Source organism: Heterostelium album, assembly GCF_000004825.1.
Source record: "Heterostelium album PN500 unplaced genomic scaffold PPL_scaffold9, whole genome shotgun sequence".
NCBI classification, from domain to species: Eukaryota; Evosea; class Eumycetozoa; order Acytosteliales; family Acytosteliaceae; genus Heterostelium; species Heterostelium album.
The window spans coordinates 1,181,754-1,203,550 of record NW_008805071.1 but is presented as its reverse complement, the minus strand read 5'-3'; the positions used below and the strand labels follow the sequence as shown (position 1 = coordinate 1,203,550).

General features: G+C 30.1%; 10 protein-coding genes across 10 annotated transcripts; 8 read left to right on the top strand and 2 right to left on the bottom strand.

Moving 5' to 3' along the window:
- Positions 1-289: 289 nt before the first annotated feature.
- On the top strand, positions 290-2,334 carry PPL_08990 (GATA-binding transcription factor; the record flags this gene model as incomplete). Its single annotated transcript, XM_020579789.1, has 2 exons — positions 290-848; positions 926-2,334. 2 exons carry the CDS (start codon positions 290-292, stop codon positions 2,332-2,334), a joined length of 1,968 nt encoding a protein of 655 aa, XP_020430464.1.
- A 935-nt stretch (positions 2,335-3,269) lies between these two features.
- On the top strand, positions 3,270-5,795 carry PPL_08989 (DUF4460 domain-containing protein; the record flags this gene model as incomplete). The annotated part of the gene is made up of 6 exons (XM_020579788.1): positions 3,270-3,868; positions 3,946-4,128; positions 4,294-4,767; positions 4,839-5,126; positions 5,198-5,244; positions 5,572-5,795. 6 exons carry the CDS (start codon positions 3,270-3,272, stop codon positions 5,793-5,795), a joined length of 1,815 nt encoding a protein of 604 aa, XP_020430463.1.
- Positions 5,796-6,006: 211 nt separating this feature from the next.
- PPL_08988 (pyridine nucleotide-disulfide oxidoreductase) lies at positions 6,007-7,818 on the bottom strand (the record flags this gene model as incomplete). Its single annotated transcript, XM_020579787.1, has 3 exons — positions 6,007-6,674; positions 6,751-6,887; positions 6,947-7,818. The coding sequence occupies 3 exons, from the start codon at positions 7,816-7,818 to the stop codon at positions 6,007-6,009; spliced, it is 1,677 nt and encodes a 558-aa protein (XP_020430462.1).
- A 1,153-nt stretch (positions 7,819-8,971) lies between these two features.
- On the top strand, positions 8,972-9,475 carry timm10 (Tim10/DDP family zinc finger protein; the record flags this gene model as incomplete). Its single annotated transcript, XM_020579786.1, has 2 exons — positions 8,972-9,030; positions 9,253-9,475. The coding sequence occupies 2 exons, from the start codon at positions 8,972-8,974 to the stop codon at positions 9,473-9,475; spliced, it is 282 nt and encodes a 93-aa protein (XP_020430461.1).
- Positions 9,476-9,864: 389 nt separating this feature from the next.
- Positions 9,865-11,120, top strand: PPL_08986 (protein MEMO1; the record flags this gene model as incomplete). Its single annotated transcript, XM_020579785.1, has 6 exons — positions 9,865-9,916; positions 9,995-10,076; positions 10,150-10,218; positions 10,304-10,528; positions 10,607-10,900; positions 10,973-11,120. The coding sequence occupies 6 exons, from the start codon at positions 9,865-9,867 to the stop codon at positions 11,118-11,120; spliced, it is 870 nt and encodes a 289-aa protein (XP_020430460.1).
- A 640-nt stretch (positions 11,121-11,760) lies between these two features.
- Positions 11,761-12,946, top strand: rab32D (Rab family GTPase; the record flags this gene model as incomplete). Its single annotated transcript, XM_020579784.1, has 6 exons — positions 11,761-11,807; positions 11,920-12,046; positions 12,130-12,229; positions 12,323-12,527; positions 12,632-12,742; positions 12,919-12,946. 6 exons carry the CDS (start codon positions 11,761-11,763, stop codon positions 12,944-12,946), a joined length of 618 nt encoding a protein of 205 aa, XP_020430459.1.
- Positions 12,947-13,286: 340 nt separating this feature from the next.
- On the bottom strand, positions 13,287-14,570 carry PPL_08984 (programmed cell death 2 domain-containing protein; the record flags this gene model as incomplete). The annotated part of the gene is made up of 4 exons (XM_020579783.1): positions 13,287-13,554; positions 13,624-14,391; positions 14,415-14,442; positions 14,486-14,570. The coding sequence occupies 4 exons, from the start codon at positions 14,568-14,570 to the stop codon at positions 13,287-13,289; spliced, it is 1,149 nt and encodes a 382-aa protein (XP_020430458.1).
- Positions 14,571-15,014: 444 nt separating this feature from the next.
- On the top strand, positions 15,015-15,830 carry PPL_08983 (RRP41/SKI6 family exosome complex component; the record flags this gene model as incomplete). The annotated part of the gene is made up of 2 exons (XM_020579782.1): positions 15,015-15,017; positions 15,087-15,830. The coding sequence occupies 2 exons, from the start codon at positions 15,015-15,017 to the stop codon at positions 15,828-15,830; spliced, it is 747 nt and encodes a 248-aa protein (XP_020430457.1).
- A 628-nt stretch (positions 15,831-16,458) lies between these two features.
- Positions 16,459-17,562, top strand: PPL_08982 (protein SYS1; the record flags this gene model as incomplete). The annotated part of the gene is made up of 3 exons (XM_020579781.1): positions 16,459-16,679; positions 16,761-17,130; positions 17,494-17,562. The coding sequence occupies 3 exons, from the start codon at positions 16,459-16,461 to the stop codon at positions 17,560-17,562; spliced, it is 660 nt and encodes a 219-aa protein (XP_020430456.1).
- A 398-nt stretch (positions 17,563-17,960) lies between these two features.
- On the top strand, positions 17,961-21,786 carry PPL_08981 (uncharacterized protein; the record flags this gene model as incomplete). The annotated part of the gene is made up of 7 exons (XM_020579780.1): positions 17,961-18,142; positions 18,222-18,405; positions 18,472-18,625; positions 18,682-19,191; positions 19,257-19,460; positions 19,518-19,703; positions 19,778-21,786. 7 exons carry the CDS (start codon positions 17,961-17,963, stop codon positions 21,784-21,786), a joined length of 3,429 nt encoding a protein of 1,142 aa, XP_020430455.1.
- Positions 21,787-21,797: the final 11 nt, after the last annotated feature.

Below are 21,797 nucleotides of genomic sequence, written 5' to 3'. Positions count from 1 at the left end.
TTAATAAAATGTAAATAATAATATTTAAATTAAACAAAAAATATAATCGATTAAATATCTTTTAATTTATTACCGATAATAGTAAAACTAAATTTTTTTGATGAGGGAGATTTAAATGAAGGAGGGAATGAGATGAATGAAATTTTAATTCATTTTTGCACGATTTCAGTATTGGTACTTACAAAACACACTAAAATATATATTTATTCATCACTCTGATATTTATATTAAATCATGTTATTTATTTATATATATGATATGGAAATAGAAAAATAATAGTAAATAAAATATGAATGATTTTAATTTAATAAATATAAATATAAGATCAAAAGAATTATATCAACCAATTGAAGAGGATCTGGGAAGAGATGGTGTTGTTTCTTTAGTTAAAACGTATCAGCTGATAGAGGCAACCGTATCACCCTATCAAAACGTATTGTTTGCATTGAGAGAGAAATTAAGATTAAATTTAATAACAGCAGCAGCAGCAGAACAAGATGACAGTAATAATATAAATCATAATCAAAGTAATAAGAAAAAGAAGAATAGTAAAAAAGATAAAGATAATAGTAAAGATAATAATAGCAATTATCAATATTACTTTTATATTAGAAATAAAAAGATAGAGGAAAATCAAACGTTTTCAGATTTAAATATTAACAATGGTGATATAATAGAGTCGTATTCCAATCCACTATTGATGGCAATGTCAATATTTCAAGGATATACAGCCAATAAAACACAAAAGTACTACAAATTCGGAGTGGTACCTGCTCTAAACAAAATAAAGACAGATCTACCTTATCTAGGTGATAATATCGAATTAATAAGACAACATGTACCAACAAGTAAATTATCTATCATATATCTATAACTAACTAACTAACTAACTAATCAACTCATTATTATTATTATAATAATTTAGTTAATTATAAACAATTGGAATTACAATTTTCGGATTATAAGTTGTTTGATAGGAATACTATCGATCCAATTGGTCATTTCATTAGGAGATGCTACAAGTTGTTACCGGAGCAAGAGTTGGAGAATATCGCTAATACTAGAGCGTCTATTAATATCTATGGTGTCATACCTGATACACCGCCACAACTAAGTGATACAGAGTCTGAAGCGAGTGAAGATGCAACACAACCCGACCCAAATTCAACTGCTATTCTAGCTTACACTCAAACCGATACTATCAATAAGGATGGCAGTAGTAGTACTACAAATCAAAAGGTATACGTAGTTGGAAAGAACAAACTACTAGATTATCATTTCGATGAGAGTAAAATTGGAAAAGAAACAATAGAGAATGTAGATGATGAAGAAGAAGAGGATATAGAGTCAACACAACCTGATTATACAGGTTATGATAATAATAATGATAATGATAACAATGATAATAATGATAATAGTAACAATAATAATAATAGTAATTTCGATGAAGATATAGAAGCAACACAACCTGATACTTCGATTGATGATTTAGATAAGGAAGATGCTTGTTCGACAACCGATGAGAATAATATTTCAGTGGAGAAAGATATAGAGAAGGAGATGGAGTTGGATATACAACCTACACAGGAGGATGATCAATCTACACAGGAAGATGATCAATCGACACAGGAAGATGATAAACAACAACCTGATAGTTATATTCAAAGTGGAACGGTAACACCAACCAAGAGTATCAATAGTAATAATAGCGATAGTGGCATCAGTAATCGACCAATTACACCCGTAGATATCAGTAAGAATAAAGCAATTCAACTACAATTGGAAATAGAACAACAAATCAAACAAGCACATCCACAAAAACAACTAGAACAACAACAAACCACATCACCTCCAAGGAATAAAAATAAACTAGAAGATAACAACAATAATAATAACAATATATATAACGATAGCTGTAATAACAATAACAACAATAGCAATCATCATAATAATAAATATAAAAGAATAGATTTTGATAATATTAATACGAATAATAATAATTGTAGTAATAATAATAATAATAGTGATAGTAGTAGTAATAATCGTTTTATTCAGCCAATAACACCACTTGTAAATAATAACAACAATAATAATATAACATTATATTCAGATAGTAATAATAATAACAATAATAATTACGAAAAAACACCAAGAAAGTTTGAGATTCTAATGAAAGATGGAAGATTATTACAGAGTGATAGTAAATCATTGTATGACCAGTTAAAGTGGATCGAAAAAGAGAATTTGAAATGGATAAGTTATTTTCCACCCAATACCGTTCCACTGTTACCAAGACCAACATTTTCAGATCCACCATCATTCTCTTCAAAATAACAATATCATAATAAAGAATAATAATAATAAATCTTTTGTAAATATTATCATTATAAACCAGTAGTAAGTTAATTAAATTTGAATATATTTCGAAAGTGTATCTACAAGTTTATTATATTGTCTATTTAGTTGATTGATTATATTATTATCTATCTATTATATTATATTATATTATATTATTATATTGAAGTTTGAGTAACTAAACCAAACCCAACAATTGAAAGACCAACAATGAATGCAAATTTAGCGCCACCTACGAACGGTGCCCAACGTTCGATCGATTTCAGTTGGGTGCCGTCGATACACTTGATACCGATGGTCAGTGCACGCGGTGCATACGTAGAGTTTGTTATGAATAGACCACGATTGATGTTGATGCCATTGAGTTGCAGTACCTCTTTGAACTTTGCCACGTCCTTCAGAGGCACCGGCATCTGATAGTTCTTACACTCGACGTACGTCTTTCCAAAGAATCCATAGACAACGTCGATCTCTGATATATTTCCGTATTTATCTTTCAGAATAACGTTCCGTTTGATATTGAACTTCATTTGATTGTGTAGCAAATTGCATATTCTCTCTTCGAAGCGATCGCCTTTCTCTTTCATCAGATTCCTTTTCCTCCTAAATGTATTTCTAACTCTATTCGATAGCGATGCATATTTCCCTGATATTATCATAACTTTTTATAAACCTATTATAATAGTATATATTTCTAAATTATTTATTAAATAAAAGAAAGATCGATATTCAACAAAAATAAAACCGTTAGTTTAACTTCTCATACAAAAATTTGTATAAAGTTTACATTTTTTTTTTTGACGTCAACATTTTGTAATCATAGAAATTTAGATATATTAACAGCAATATAAATGGTTAACCCAATGATATTTTAGGAAATTAATCAAATCAATCACAATCGATCAATTTTAAAAATGTTAAGATATAAATCATTAACAAACACAAATTTTTATTTATTACAATCAATTTCGAAAATAAATAACAACAACAATTATAGTTGTTTTAAGAATAACAACAGTGTAACATTTTGTATAAATAGTAATAGCAATAGTAATAATAATAGTAATAGCAGTTGTAATATAGTTCAATATCATAATTATTCAAGTAAACATCATCATAGTAATAATAGTCATCAACATCATCATAGTCATAATAGTCATAATAGTAATGAACATAATAGTCATAGTAAACCAATACCAAATGCAAGATCAGTATTGAAAAAGTTCTTTTTAAAAGTACATCCCGATTTGTTCTATCAATATCCAAAGTTAAAGAATATCAACGATAAGTCACTGCGAGTTTTACAAAGTTTTCTAGAGGAAGTAAAGAGTGAAAAGGTATCGAGTAGATCATACAAGTTGGAATTCTACTACTTAGATGCACGCTCTGCAACTACAACCAACGAAGATGACATACCCTACGTAGAAATTTCATTCGATATCGACAATTCAACACCCAGAAAACTAAATACAATGATAAAAAAAGCTGAACAAAAGATACAAAATTTATTAAAGTAATAATAATAACAATAAGTTAAAATAATAACATTATTTATTAATAAATATATTATACATATATATATATATATAGAATTACAGGTATTACAGATGAATTCTATTTAAACTCACTACTTGGAAAAACAGTGAAACAACAGCATCCGGATCAAGTTTTCGAAGCTGCCGATAGTCTGTTGAGTTTTCTGACACACTACTCGAATGATGCACGTGAACGTTGCCGGTCGGTCATCGATGAGGAGCGATCGATCGATATTATGTATACCTTCTTTTTCATGGAGCATCGCATCAGAGTGTTGTTTGACGATCTCGATAGTATCACCATCGACAAGAAGAAGTGGATTCTCAGAGAGTTGGAATCGATCCTACACGTACTCTCACCACGAGTGGCAGGCGATCAGCTGGTCGATAAGATATTTTACAGTCGTGATAGAGACCGACAAGAACGATCGAGACGTTCGAAGCTAGAGACATTTCATTTCTCGGATGAACAGATCGATCAACATAATAATGAAAATATCGATGAAGATTATGACGGCGATGACGATGGCGATGAGTATCAATATGTTAATAAATTCAATCCATTTGGTGAGAGTAACAATAATAGTAGTGAAAAACAACAGAAGCAACAACAATATATGGGATTTGGTCAGAGATTGAAAAGAGGTGGACAAGAAATGAAACAACAATTGTTTGAACCATTTGGATTGTTTAAAGATAAGGATAGTTGGCGAGGTTGGGATAAGATTAAAGCTGGTTTCGTCACACCGGAAACCTCTGAGAAAACAGACGATTCACACATCTCATTGAGACTGGAAGGTATGACATTGTTCTTTACAAATAAATCTGGTGTTGATTTAGAAGGTAGATTACAATTAGATATTGAAAATCCTCAAAAGTATGTTATGTTAAATACAAATCTTATTCACTTATAAAATATTAACATATTATTATTAATCTTAAAAAAAGTTGGCAAGAAGAACTGAATTTATTGAAACCCTCGATTGTCATTAGGAATATAAGATCATGTAGAGATAGAAAGAATTTGGAGATAGAAGCAGCCGATTCAATTGGTGTAGGATGTATCTATACCGATTACAATGAACAAAACACAAAGGAGTATATCGATTATTTAAAGTTTATCATTGAAACATCGGCTGTTTCAGAAGGCTATATCAAATCGAAATTAAACGATATCAATCTAAGAGTCGTAACACCAAATTCAACAAAGATAGAACCATTTACACTTGATGAAAGGTAATGTTAAAATTCAATATAATAAACTATCAAAATAACTAATTAATAATCTTTTCTCACTAAAACATTAGAAATGGTGTAATTAATATACCTTTACATGGAAATGTTGAGGAGATATGTAAATTTGTAGAAAAGACAGCTGATCATACCATAAGAGAGTTCGCAAAGCACCAGAACCAATTGAGAAATCTATCGCAACTAGAGTTAACAGTGAAGCGACAATTTAGACTGTTAAAGCTAAAGAGACATCCGGATATCACTGATGTAGACATGGTCTCTTGTTGTAGAAGACTACTGAACAATCAACAACCTTTCTTACCGCTATTGTTCAACATTAACTTGGTGGTTGGAAAAGAAAATCACATTCATCACGATGGATGGATGTCAATAAAATGGGATTTTGAACTTTAACAACAATTTCTGTTTTCTGAACTTCCTCCAACAGTTCAATCTTTGGCCCTCCCGTTGGAATCGACCACCGCTCAACCATTCGCTTCAACTCTTTCAAATATATACATCGTAACCGGTAGTAAAAAACTATTTTTGAGAAAACTAGACGAAAACATATATCTCTTATTTGGTCAAACAGGATATTATTTTAGTGCTGCATTTATAAAAGCGTCTGATAGAAATAATCATTTCTTTGACACATTAAAAATAAACATCTGAATGAAAGTATTAAAATAATTTGGAAATGAAGCAAGTAATAAGAAATCACATATTAAGTTAATCTCTGAAATGATTAGAATATCGTAGTTGAGAATTTATTAAATATTATTTTTGTTAATTAATAATTAATTAACTAGTTCAAAGTTATGGTTTGTTTGGTGATATAAATAGTGGATTCTTGATTGTTTTGTTGTTTGATAAAAAAAGATGTTTAACCTCTTGATACATCTCTTCCAAAAATACTGGCTTTAGTCCAATCGAATGCAACCAACACTCTGTTTCTAATGCTCAAACATTTTGAAAGATAAGCAGATCTCCAAAGCAAAAAGGTTGCCAATCCCTCGGATGTAGTGGTTTTGTTGTCGGCGTCCTTGATCTGGAAGACCGCTGACTTGTCACCTACGTATGCGAGTGTACCCATGTGTCTATATTTAAAGAGTGGTTTCTTCTTGAGATCTGCAGTGAATTCCTGATCGTTCATCTGTCCTTGTTTCTTCTGATGGAGATCCTCTGAGATGTCGTTGAACAGACGACCGAGATAACGTCCTTGCTGACTGGCAACCTGTGCAGTTGGTGCCAGTGGTGTTACGCTGCAGTCACCAATCGCCCAAATTCCATCGGCTCCCTTCACACGGAAATATTCATCTACGACCAAACCACGACGGACATTCTGTACTTCTGGTCCAATGGATTGAATCAGCTTCTGAGTGACTGGACGTGGTGCATTTCCAGTTGCCCATACCAACATACCGTATGGGACGGATCTCTCTTTCTTCTCGGCGTCTCTTACAATCATTTCTCTCTCCTTAACACCAGTAACAGCTGTTTGTGTCCAAATCTTTGTTGTTGGTGAACTTTGTAATTTCTTTTCGACATGATCTAATAAATTTATATTAAAAAAAAAAGTGTCAAATTGAAATATTACTTTTTTCTGGTAAATTTTATTAATACCTACCAATAATATTCTTATCGAAAACAGTTAAAATATGTGGAAGTGCTTCTACTAATGTAACTCTACAACGATCTGTCAAATGTTTTGGAAAAGCTTTCTTTACATCATTGGTAATGAAATCATTAAGTTCTGCGCAAAACCTAAATATTCATGAAAGATTAGAATTATAGAAAAAATATGCAATTAAATTATAACATACTCTACACCGGTTGGACCACCACCAACAATTACGAAATGTAAAAGTCTATCGATTTCGGCATCTGGTTGACCTGGATAGCCGGCAGTTTCGAAACAATCGATCATTCTATCACGAATGGAACGAGTGTCACTGATCTCCTTGAGGAAACAGGCGTTCTCTTTGACACCTGGAATTCCAAAGGTTGCACTCTCCGCTCCGACTCCCATAACCAGTTGGTCGTATGGCAACTCAAACTCGGATACCTCTCCTTTGACCGCAGAGTTATCGTAACACTTTACTGTTTTCTTTACTGGATCGACCTGGAGACATTCCGCTTCGATGAAAGTGACATCGTCGGCATCGGAACGACGACAATACTTTCTGATTGGCTCCATAATCGATCTGCTCTCGGTGGTACCAGTGGTGGTTCCTGGCAGCAGCGGAGTGAACAAGAAGTAGTTTCGTGGCGACACAATAGTGACGTTGTAACGATCGGTGTAGAGCTTACGCAACAAACAAAGACTGGCCCATCCAGTACCGAGAATCACCAGGTTGGGACGATCCTTCATCTCCTCCTTGGTCAAACGGTGTCTGAATTTATCGGTGATGATATCGAGATCGTCGTTCACCAAGAGATCCAACAATGTAAGCGAGGCAACAGCAGTGGCTGCTGCACCACCCCAAAACAATAATCCTCTCTTCTTTTTCTTTTGGCTATTTTTATTATTATTTCCATTTTCATTGTTGTTATTGCTATTATTATTATTATTTTCAGTGGTAGTAGTAGTTGTTGAACAATAATTTCTAGAAATGAAAGATGAAGTGGTGGATCTTTGATTCAACAACAAATTTCTAGATCCTACTAATGTAGATCTATTTAATACTCTAAACATAATTTATATGGAAAAAGCTATATATATATATATATGTAACTATCTATCTATAATACTAATTATGAATTAATTAATTGTAGTTGTTAATAAATCGTAAAATAAATATGATATATAAAAAAATATTGGTGTTCTTTCTATTTTTTGTTTTTTTCTTTAAGGTGATGTTTATGAAAAAACCCTCCTTCTTGTTTTTATTTTTATTTTGTTTTATTTTTTTGATTTATATTTGTGTGTTGTGTTGATCAAACCATCAAAATTAGCCTTCACACACGGACTCACTTTAACTTAACCAGTTTGAAAAATTGATGCGTTTTTTAAGATTGGGGCTCACAAATTTGGTTTTTTTTTATTTTCAACTTTTTCGAACCCATCAAAACCTTATTTATTTTATTTCGTTTTACTATTTTTTTTTTTAGTATCAAATATATGACATACAAAAAAAAAAAAAAAAACTAAAAAACAAAAAACAAATAATAATAATGTTGTGTAATTCAAAATATAATATAAGTAAAAATGGTAATCTAAATAATATAATAATTAATTACAAGTCGGTTCCTATTCATATCTATATTAGATCTAATGTTGTAAAGTCCTGGAAGTAACTATGATCATATCTATATCGAAATCATATTTGAACCTTTAGATGAGTCTAATGATCGAGAAAGTAGCTGCGTACCTACTGAACTATATTTGATGCTAAAAGTTTATTATTTTTATGTTAATAAATGAATTTGAAATATGATAAATTGAAGTTGATTTTTTGTGAACTAATATTTCGATCATTATGGTGGAAGATTAAATCGATAGTTTTCAAGATAACTCAATATCACAAACGAATGAAAAATAAAAAATTATTATATTATTTAGATTACCATTAAATTAAATTAAAATCATATACTATATTATTTTATTATCTTCATACACACAAATATTAGTTCACAAAAAAATCAACTTCAATTTATTGTTTTTGAATCCGATTCACTCGTTTTTCATGTTTTTTTTATTTTTATTTTTTTGAGCAGTGAATGAGCAATGACAAAAAGTTTTTGTCATTATTGAAAAAAATAATAGCTATTATTATAAATTTAAATAAATAAACACTAAAATTTGTTAGTTTTTTTTAACTACGAATATATATAGATAATACAATAAAATGGATGATATCGAAGCAAGATTAATTGAAATGAAGTTCTACACAAACATGTTTTCAAGGTATGAATGAATGAACAGTAGTAAACTAACATTCATCAACCTAACATTAACATTAGACTAGAGAGGATAATAAATACACTGCTTTGTTTTATTCACTAGTCATAGTTAGTTTGTTAGTTAGTTTATTAGCTAGATAGTGATAGATAGAAAAGAACATGTTTATTAATAGGATAAAAATATCATATATATGCTATGTTATGTTATGTTAATTTATAATTTTAGTTTGCAAAGAATCTGTACATCAAAATGTATCTCGAAATATAGTGACAGTGATTTGTCAGTTGGTGAATCAGTATGCGCAGAGAGATGTACAGAGAAATGGGTAGAGACCTTCAAGAAAGTTCAAACTAAGCTCCAACCAGGTTCCGGTGCTCCAGCTGGTAACACTGCCGTTCCAGCTGAACTCCCAAAACAAGAACAACCAGTAAAGAAGGGTTGGTTCTAAATTAATAAAATAAATAACAAAAAAAAAAAAAAAACAAACAAAATCACAATAACTTTATCTATCTATCTATCTATTAACATATCAATAGATATCTATCTACATATCTATATCTATATCTAACTTTACATGTAGCACAGCGATGTATTTATATAAACAACAAAAGATTATTCAGATTAAGATTGATATTGAAGTTCATTTTATTAAATTTCATGTTAAATTAATTAATTAAATTTTAATTGTAAAACACACACACACATAACTTCAAACCACTTTATTTTTTGTTGAAATTATTAAAAGTTAAAGTAAACAATCAAGTTTATAATTATTTGTAATATATATATACTCATAGTTTGATAAATACTAGTAATTGATAATAGTAGTAATTGATAATGGCAACAATAAGAAGTTGTACTCATGCTGGTAGTTGGTACTCAAGAAATGGTATGATTGATTAACAATCTATCAAACTATGAATTTTAAATGTTTAATTAACTAACTTTATTGTTATTTTTAAAAAAGCATCTGAATTGAGTAAGCAACTCGACAATTGGTTAGGTGAAACTAAATCTATTGGTGAGAATACACGTGCTATCATTGTGCCGTAAGAATCTAATACATTCTCTTCTCACTTTGTTTTAGATATTAATACATTTTTCTAAATATTAATAATACAGACATGCCGGATATAGTTATAGTGGTAGAGCTGCTTCAAGAGGATACATAAACTTGGATGCATCAAAGTAGTAAGTATCAATCATTTTTTATATTAGATATCTCTAATATTAGTGATTAACAATGATACTATCATTCTACCATTCATAAACAAAGTAAGAGAATATTTATTCTTGGACCATCTCATCATGTCTATATGAAGACATGTGGACTTACCAAATTGACACATTTCGAAACACCAATCGGTAATCTTGAAGTCGATACCGAGGTTATCAAGAAGTTGGACGATACCAGTATATTCACATGGACAACCAAAGATGTCGATGAAGATGAACATTCAATTGAATTACATTTACCATATGTCGCTAAAATGATTCAAGAGTAAGTGATTATATACGATCGTTTATTATTGTTTATTTTACTTGATATTAATATAATAATTTGACCAATTATTATTAGTAAAAAGATAAAGATTGTACCAATTATGGTTGGTTCATTATCAAAAGATACTGAAGAACAATATGGAAAGGTGTTGGCGCCTTACTTTGATGATCCCGAAAACTTCTTTGTTATCAGCAGTGACTTTTGTCATTGGGGAAAGCGATTCGGTTACACTCACTACAATCAATCGGCAGGTCCCATTCACAAGTCCATCGAAGAGTTGGATCGTACTGGTATGTCAATGATCGAAACAGGTGATCCTCTCCAATTTTCAACATATCTTAAAGAGACTAAAAATACCATTTGTGGAAGGTATGAAAAAAAAAAACACTTAATTCTTTACTTTGATTAGATTAGAAACTAACATTAAAAATTTATTGTTAGAAATCCGATTGCTGTTATGTTATGGACTGCCAAGAACAGTCGTAATAAACACTCGATCAAGTCACTTCATTACGAACAATCAAGTCAATGTATGAATATGAATGATTCATCTGTAAGCTATGGTGTTTTGGCAATCAAACAAGATTAATCTAGTACTTTTGCTTATATTCATTCAACTTTATTCCTATTTTTTTTTTTGAATTTTAAAAATAATTTATAAATTATAATTCAGTGTGTACACAATTTGTAAATAATGCTTTTAACCAAATAAATAAATACATTATAATGATTCATCTATTCTTTATTCTTATCTAATGAACCTGAAAACTTCAGAATAAAGAAATTTCATTGGAGGTTTGTTGGATTTTATTTTTTTATTTTTAACAAAAAATTTAAATGATAATAGTGGTTGGATGTTACCTCGCACACAATTAATTAAAAATCAGAGTTTACTTTACTTTATGTGCATTAATAATAAAAGCAGCAAAAACCAAAACCACTCACACACAAAATCACATATTTTACAAACAATTGGTATTAAAGTTTAACTATTTATTTTTTCTTTATTTAATTATTTAATAATTCGTTCATATTATTCATAGTAATTTTCATAATCTGTTTTTTTTTTATATTTTTGGTTTTAAGCAACCAGCGAAACAAATTACATTGCGCAAAAAAAAAGAGATATTTTTTGATCATTCATTTTTTATATTAATTAAATATCAGAAGAGAAGACAGACATTCAAACAACAAATATATTATATTGATATTGTGTATAAAACAGAAATATGGCAGAACCAAGACCATTTAAAATAGTGTTTTTAGGTGATACTGGGTATGTATTGAACAGTTCATAGCATTGTAGTCATTAGATGAAAGTAGACTTTTATTAATATAAACTATTCAATGCAACTCTACTCTACTCAATTATAATTACTCTATTCAAGTGTCGGAAAGTCATCGTTATTCTATAGATTAGTATTCAATAAGTTTAATCAAGATTATAGACCTACTACAGGTACTGATTTCTTAAGTAAATCATTTTATGTTCGTGATACTGTTTGTAATGTACAGGTATGTATAGAATATTCATCGCTATGTATACACATGTATGATTATTTAAATAATAATAATAATAATTGTAATTTCAATAATAGCTTTGGGATACATCTGGTCAAGCGAAATATTGGTGTCTGACAGAGATGTTTTGGAGAACGGCAGATGCAGCGATTCTGGTGTACGATGTTTGCAATGAGAGTAGTTTTAATAATCTTTCGTTCTGGCTGAATCAGTGTAAATCGAAATGTCTAAACGAAGACGGCACTGAGAAATCGAATTTTACTTTCATAGTGCTTGGCAATCAACTCGATATTCAAGCGGACGAACAACTACAGAAACAGAAACAAGTGAAATATGAAACAGCTCAGCAGTGGTGTAAAGACAACAAAGTGAAACTGTTCTACGAGGTATCGGCAAAGGAGTCGACCAACCTGAAAGAATCAATCGTTAAATTATTAGAAACTTTATTATTAGATCAATCCAATATAGATGAAAAGTAAGTCATCAGCTAAAAGCAAAACAAAACAAAACTAAACAAAACAAAACAAAACAAAATAAGGAATAGTTTACTAATTTAAAACTGAATTTTATTATTATTAGCTCACAAGATAATGAAACAATTGAATCACCTTTATTACAATCGAGCAGAAATATTAATCAATTAACACCAATGCCGATGTCACCACCGTCGAAATCAAGTCCTACATGTCAGTGTTGTACTATAATGTAGCACTTCAGTGAAGAATTGTGGTTTTAAAACGGATCTTTTTTTTTATTTTCATTGGATTAGGATATGATAGTTTATTTGGATTTACTGTTGGTATCATGTTGACTACCTACCAAATATTCAAATCTCTTTACATATTACACCATATAAATATATATAGAGATACAGTAATTAATCAAAATGTATAAAATTAAATTGGAATAGATAATTCCAACTTCAAAACTATATATAATAACTATTTTATTATCAAATATATATATATATATCTCTATTCCATATTCTATTCAATCATTCATTCATTCATTAATTATATTAATATTTATTATTATCTAACTAACTAAAACTAACTAAACTTTCACACTTTTTTCAACAATGTTAGTCAACAATACAATAACGTCAACAACAACAACAAAGCAACAATACTTTATCAAAATATCGAAAATAAAATACTTAATATTAAATATACAATGTTGAATATTTAATATAGGTTTATTATAACTATTATATAGCTATTCTTTTTGTTTTTGTTTAAATTGATTTTTCAAGTAAAACCAATTCCTCTACATAGATTACATCGTTGTGTGTATTCTCATGACAATGATTAGGACATGTATAAATGAATATATTTGAAAAGTCTAAATCCGATGATGTAACATGATACACTTGTGTAATAATAGTGGAGAGCACTTGGAATTCAAATACCTTTTGTGATCGACACTTTTGACATGGATAGAATGCACTGACCAACTTCTTTCCTGCCTCTGACATATACAATGCTTCACCTTTAAATGAATATCTAATAATAAAATAAAAAATGTTAAAAAACTAACATTCTACCTTTCTTATTTATAACTATTATAATTACCTTACGACTTGATTTGGATTATGTGAAATTCTCTTTATGAATTTACTGAAAATTCTATCTTTAACATATTCATAGGTTTCTCCTGACCATTCGTCACCCTCTGCTGGATCATCTACATAGTGAAGTTTCGATGATTTCTTTGATGTCGTTTCTTTCTTCAATACTTCAGTGTCAATATACAAATAGTATTCTTCGTATTGATTACTCTTATCGTTTTCAAATGTAAACCCAGCTGGTTCACTATCATCTTTGTTAATTGATTCTTGTTGTTGTTGTTGTTGTTGGTTTTGAGTTTGTTGTTGTTGTAGTTTCTGTTCTTTTAATAAATCTTTCTTTTTCATTTGATCTTCATGTAACTGTTTATTTCTCTCTTGAATCAATTCCTCCAATGATTTCTCTTGTCCCTTTGATGGTCCTGTTGTAGTAGTGGTTGTAGTCGTGGATGTTTTAGAAGATTCCTTTTTCTTTGTTGAAGTACTTTCACCAATTCCCCAATCATCAGCACCTTCAGCTCCCCAATTATCATCTTCATCTCCGTTGTCATCATCATCATCTTCATCATCATCTCCCCAACTATCATCTTCATCCTCAGCTTGTTCTTCACTAATTTCTTTTTCTTCTTCTTCTTCTTCTTCTTCTATTTCTTTATTTTCATTAACTTCTGCTTCGTTATTGTTATTCTTTTCATCATTGGATAGTGTATTATTATTATTATTTTCTGATTTTATTTCATTATTTACTTTAATCATTGTTCTAATTACTTTCCAACTATATATATATTGATATAATACAAGGTTAGATAGGATGTCTTGGTAATATCTATATGAATGAAAATGACATTACCCTTGTGGTTTAGTATTACATTTTGTACAAACGAAAACATAATAACTTCTTTCATAATCTGGTAAACTATCTAGAGGTGCATAGACTTGCATTAGAAAAGCCATCTTTTCCTTATTACAGCTTGAGCATGTTATATCTCTATATTTAGCAGGTGGTTCTGAAAACCAAACCTTTTTTGATTTGTGTTAATTAATCATTGATTAATCGATACAAACAATATTGATACATACAGGAGAACCACCTATCTTTGAGATAAATCTATATTTATCAACTAAATCAATCGGTTCATCTACGAATCCAACGTAATTATTTAATTTACTCATATTCTATTCCTTTTATTTACTTGTTTATTAACAATATCGATATAATATCAATATTAATTAAAGAGTAGGTTCAAAAAAAAAACGAAACACATGACTCGTTTTTTTGGTACTTTTTATTTTATTTTTATTTCTTTTTTTCTTAATTTTACTTTGCTTTATTTATTTATCTTTTTTTATTTTTTTTTGTAATATATTTATTTAATATTTTAATATAGAGATTTAAAAATGGTATATATCATCTATCAATATAATTTAGAGAGATATATGTATTAATAGTTTGTTTTGTTTTGATTTTAGTCAAAGTTATCATATATTACACCTGAAGGACTTAGAATTGATGGAAGAAGAAACAATGAGATTAGAAGATTAAATATGAAGATGGGTATATTCAATAGAGCGGATGGATCAGCATATTACGAACAGGGAAATACAAAGATAACGGTGGCTGTCTACGGTCCACGCGAAGTGGCGTCGAATCAACGAATGTTGCACGATCGTGCCATCGTCAATTGCGAGTACTCACAAGCAGCGTTCAGCTCGGCAACCGATAGAAAACCAACACGTAAATCCGATAAACAGTCGTACGAGATTGCATCGCTCATCAAACAGGCATTCGAATCGACCATTCAGATCACGCTGTTTCCACGCTCGCAAATCGATATCTACGTGCAGGTGCTGCAGGCTGACGGCGGCCTGAAAGCGGCTGCTCTGAATGCCGCTACGCTAGCGGTGATCGACGCCGGTCTACCTATGCGTGACTTTATCTGCGCGTGTTCGGCCACCTTCATCGAGGGTGTCCCACTGTTGGATATGAATCAAATGGAGGAGCGTTCCGGTGGTGCCGATCTGCTACTCTCGATACAACCACAACTGGGTGGTGTCATCTCATTGAACATGGAATCAAAAGTACCACAAGATATGTTTGAATCGGTTTTGGAGCTAGCCAATCTAGGTTGTATGAAGATATTCGCATTGCTACAAACTGAAGTTAAAAGACATTCCGCAGATTTATTATCAAATCAAATAAATCCTAAATCATAACAATAATAACAATAACAATAGCAATAACAATAATTAAAAAATAAATAAAAAGTGTAAAAATGAAAAGTTAAACAAATCAAACATGTAATTCATTCATTCATTCATCCAAAAAGTAATAATTATAACAAACATGTATCTATAAAAACTACATTAGCAGTTTAGTTAATCTTTGATTATGTTCGATTACATTGGATTCATTGTAATAAATAGTGAAATCTATCTCATCAAGAAAATTCAAAAAAAATAAATAAAAAATAAAAATAATTCAAATGCCACATCAACAATTAAGCTATTTAATTTAAATTTTCATTTCATACATACATTTTTTTTTATTTTTTTATCATTAATCATATCGATAAGTTTGTTTATTAATCAAAAATCATTGTTTTATTTCAATATATATTTCTATTTATTTCCATATAATATATTCTATTTATTTTTTTAATGAATTAAAGTTTCCGATTAATCAAAAAATCATTGTTTTATTTTATATTATATTAAGACGATTCGTTAAATTACCTATTATTACAATAATACAATACGATACAATAAATACAATACAATACATAATCATTTAATATAGCTATAGTATTTATATATATATATATATAATTTTTAAAATTTAAACATGTTTTATAAATATGCATGGGATCCTAAGCTAATTGTAGGGCAGATTATTTCGGTTCAATGTGTATATTATATGTTCTTGGCGGTTTCATTATATGTTTTAGATTCTATATTTCTCGATGCACTCTCTTTAGATCAGATTTTCTCTTATCAATCTACCAATGTACATAGTCAACATGGTTGGGTAGTAACCATTTCTTTTTTATTAAATTCACTTTTTGGGTATGTTTATTAAACACATTATCATTAATTAACTTGTAAATGTATTATACTAATAATAGTATTTATATTGTATACGATTAGATCTGTTTGTTTAAGATATATAGTTGAGAGATCAAAGAAATGTTTAGATCATGCAGCAACAGTAACGTTTATACATTTTGTTTTTGTTTGGTCGTTCAGTGGATTCCCAAAGACAGCTTCATGGTGGATCGTTCAAATCATTGGAATGTTTATAATGGCTATTTTGGGAGAGTATCTATGCATGAGAAAAGAGATGATGGACATACCACTGTCGCGAGCCAAAGAACTCGATTCAACACCTATTCTCTTACGACCACCAGTAGCACAACTCTCTCCACCTTCACCTTCATTCAACACAGAGACCTCTCCGATTCTCTCTGATAGCACATCGTCTATTGTACTGGAAGATTTCGATGGTGATGAAAATAATGTATAATCAATCAATTATAATTAATTAAATAATAATAATATATATATATATAAAAGATTCCAGCAATTTAGCTAAATAATATATTCATCGTAATTGGACAATCAGACAATCAAGCCTATAGATTGGAAATATAATATAGCTGTGAAATTCACATTCAGGGTTACAGAACAAAACAAAAGTTGAAAGATGAATTACTACAAACTAATAAATTATTACAACCTATAATGACAAAATGTCAATATAGGTGGAGACCTTTCTCTTCTTCTCAGTCTGAAAAGCAATATTTTTGGACAACACTTTAAAACGAATGCTACTCTTTTATTTATTTATTTTTTTTTTTGTTATTCTTTTATGTTTTTTGAGAAACTAAGAGCTTCACAAATTTCGATTACTGATAGTCTTGATTTTTATTGTTTTCGTTCCCAAATTTAAAGCAAAGATTTAGCATTCCTTGATTTTGATGTAAAAATCTGGAACTAAGATTTACAATCAAAAAGGAATTCGTTTTGCACTGGTTTTAAAATCAAGCTCAACAAAAGATTTTTTTCGAAAAAATATCTTGAATAAAATTATAGTGTTGATTTTCGCATTTTATTTGGTATCGACGGAATCCATTTTCATAACTGAAAGAGTGTACCGATCTCATGTTGTTGCCTAATCTCTAACCAAGTGTTGCGGCATTCCATTTTTAATATTTTGCTACATTACTAAAATTTTTTTATTTTTTTTTTTTTTGATTTTTTTTAAAAAATTTGGATTCTTCTAAACCATCAATGATTTTTTGTAGTTTTATATAAAATCTTATTATTATTTACTGATATTAAAACAATATGTATTCACAGAGATACTATATTTTATTATTTTCAATAATATTATTCCAATCAGTTTTAGGAGCTTTTGATATTTTGAATTTTCCTACAACAGGACACAATTATGAATTTGTAAATTTAAATTTAACAGCTCTAGAAGCTGTTGAATATTGTAATAATCAAACTTATCTAGGAAATAAAGGGTAAGTAAAAATATTTAAAAAATGTAACGATACATTGGATAAAGTAAATTAATTTTTTTTAACAAATTAAATAAAATAGATATCTTGTAACAATCACTTCTCAAGAAGAAAACAATTGGTTAAAATCAAAATCTTTAACTTATTTTACAACTATTAAAGATTTTTGGATATCAGGATCCTCGTCATTAGAGGAGCCAGGGATTTATTATTTTGATTCCGGTCCAGAAATTGGTCAATTATTTTATAATATTTATAATGATACAGTAAGTATATGTAAACTTAAATTTGAAATTAAAAATAAATCTTTAAATTAATAATAATATTTAAAGTGTGGAATTTTTTGTGATTTCACAGTAATAGAACCAAATCTTATGTTTAAAGCGAATGAAACTCATATCCAATTTTATTATCCAGTCAACACTTGGAATAATAAGAATCCGACATACAAGTCACCTTTTATATGTGAATATATTGGAATGGAATGTAAGTAGTTTTATTACTTCAAGATAGGTCTTAATTTTAATATAGTTTTTCTTTAGTACCAAATATTGAACCGATAGGAACATTAGGTGGAAAAATTGAAATCACAAATATCCTAGGATGGAATTTACTAGGACAATCATCAGTATATACAGTATCATTTAATAATCAAAGACAAGAAACTCTTAATTGTCAAAATGTCAAAGTTTTGTCAAATACCTCTTTGTCTTGTGATCTTCCTGCTGGATCGGGTGCTTATAATGTTACGATCAGTAATGGTTCAAAACAACTAAAAACGAATTTTAGATTCTCACCTCCTCACATTTCGCTTATTGAACCTAATTTCACCCAAAATAGTGAAGTCACTATCTCGGGTTTCAATTTTGCAAATGATTCGTTTATGAAGTTCTATGTAACCAACAATAGCTATGAATGTATCAATGCAAAACAAATAAGAAATGGTGTTATGGTTTGCACTATTACTTTAAATATAAATTTCAATATTTCATTCCTACCCTTGATGGCTGTAGCTGATGGTTTAAATGGCCAATCAATTAAGCCTGTATTTAGTAAGTAGTAAAAATTAATTTTTATTTTATTTTTTATTATGTTTTAAATATTAATTTTATTCTAGCTTATAATAATAGATATTTCTCTTGTTGGAAATCAGCAACTTATTTCAATGAAACTTTGATCTATGCTAACAAAGTCTATCAAGAGGGTATGAAAGCATATATGGCAATTGTGGAAACATCTGATATGGCCAATTATTTCCACAGAGTTTGTTCCAATTATGGATCATCAAGTATTTATTACACTGGATTAATTTATAACAGCTGTAAGTACACATTTAAAAAAGTAATCGAATAATATCTAATGAATTTTTTCTATGTAGTCTTTACAGCGATCAATGGTCCTCAAGCAGGACAAAAGGTTAAATATTATGATTCAAACTATACAACTTTACCAACTCCAATATCTCCAGCATCAACCTACTACTCATATGACTTTATAACATTTACCTATACTGAGAGAATTGTTAATTATTCATCTGGTTTACTAGCAGAATATTATAGTGTTCGTAAGTATAAAACTATCTTTAGTTAAAGAAATAGTAATATTTTATTAATTTTAATTTAAACATTATTTAAATAGAACCACAATTTTCTACTACCAAAACCTATACAGTTCCAACCAATGGTTCTACTATTACCATGGATATTAATGTTTATGGTTCTTCATTGGAGCAGAGTTTCTTTACATTTAGAGGAGTCAATACCACTTTTTATAGAGATTATACCATTCAATCAATCTCTATTCCTATTCCAGCTGGAGCAGGTGTTGCCCCTTATCCTCTGAGTATTTCCACTTATTTTGGAAGTCAAATTCTTACCTCCACCAACACCCAACTCATACAATATGCTGCACCTGTGCTTCAAGGTTCATCAAAACCAGAGATTTTTGGTGATATTACAATTTCTGGAACCAACTTTAACAAAGATCCACAATTGGTTAGTGTCATGGTGAACGGGAACAAACCATGCACCAATCCAAAGATGCTGACCACTCACCAAAAAATTTCATGTACATTACCAAGTGGTTATGGAACTAATAGTATTACTATTAATGTAAATGGTTCTGTTTCCAATTCATTAAGTTTCACATACATTGGACCAACTATAAATGGTACTTCAAAGATTACAAACCGAGGTGGCAACCTAACTATTACTGGTGACAATCTTTTCGATGACCCAAATTTACTCTTGGTTTCAGTTGGATCTTTGAAATGCGAGAATATATCTATTATTAAAAGAAATGAGGTTATTCAATGTCAGATTCCTTCAATCAATAACAATCAAACCAGACAAAATGTTTCTTTATCATTGAATGGTGTTAAAGCACCATTATTCCAATTTGATCTCTCAACTTATCCAACTGTACTCTATTCCACTCGAGGATATTTCAACACTACAACACTCTTGACCATAGTTGGAACCAATTTCGTCAATATTTCTTTGGCTATCGATATTGAAAGTGAACCATGTTACAATATTACTTTTTACTCTGATACCAATTTGACATGTTATTTCAATGGTCAGACCCCACAACCAACAGAAGATTCACTCTATGTCAATGTATCATCTTTTGGTATTTCAGGAGGTGCCTTTGTTTTTAATTATATATTCCCCAATGAAACTAAATGTCCAACCTCTCCAGCGGGTCAAGTTTGTTTTGGTCATGGACAATGCTTTGAAGGAAAATGTAAATGCGATGATGGATGGACATCCAATAACAACTGTTCGATCCCAGGTACACCGAGTGATCCACCCATTATTGACAATGGTACAATTATCAATCCTTCAGGAATCAACTTTACCAGTGCTTTCATTTACATTCGTGAATTAGATACTCTCAGTCAATCGATCAAGGTATTGGCAATGTCAAGTGTAACCTGGTCTCAAAACAATGTTACCAAAGAGTTAACCGGTCGTTTCCCAAACAATGAAACAACAATAGTCAGAGCAAATCTCACAGTTTACAACGAATCAACAACCATCAATTTTGCTGGAGAAACTATATTCATGCCTGCCAATTCAATAAAATATATTATAGAGGTGACGGGCTGGAAGTTTGCAGATCAATTGAACACCTTGGAGTTGATCTTCCAAACCAAGACCGATGCAATCTCCAAAGATTCCTGTGGAAGGGATATCAAAGTAACAGCGGACAACAGTGAATCTGCCTACCAAGTAATCTCTGAAAATGCTATTCTCAATGTGAACTTTGCTAAGAGGCATTATGTTGACCACAGAGTTATGCTTTCCAATTATGTAGTGTTACCTTATGATGACCCTTTGGTGAACAAAACCGAGATAATCAATGAAACCTCTCAATTCACGTTGACAATCGCAATCAAGACCAGCAGTTTCAACGATTATATTCTAGTCGATCCAAGTATCAGTTCGCTGATTCTGACAAAGACAACTACCAACAATGGTTGTTCAAAAGAATCCAATTGGAAGATCATTGTAATTGCAGTCGTTTGTTCAGTAGTTGGTGTTGCCATTCTAGTGGCATCGGCAATCATCATCAGAAGAAAATTGAAGTGGCAAAGAGAAGATAGATCACTAAAGATGAGAGAAGTCTCTGCAAAAGAACAATAAACAAAAGAATC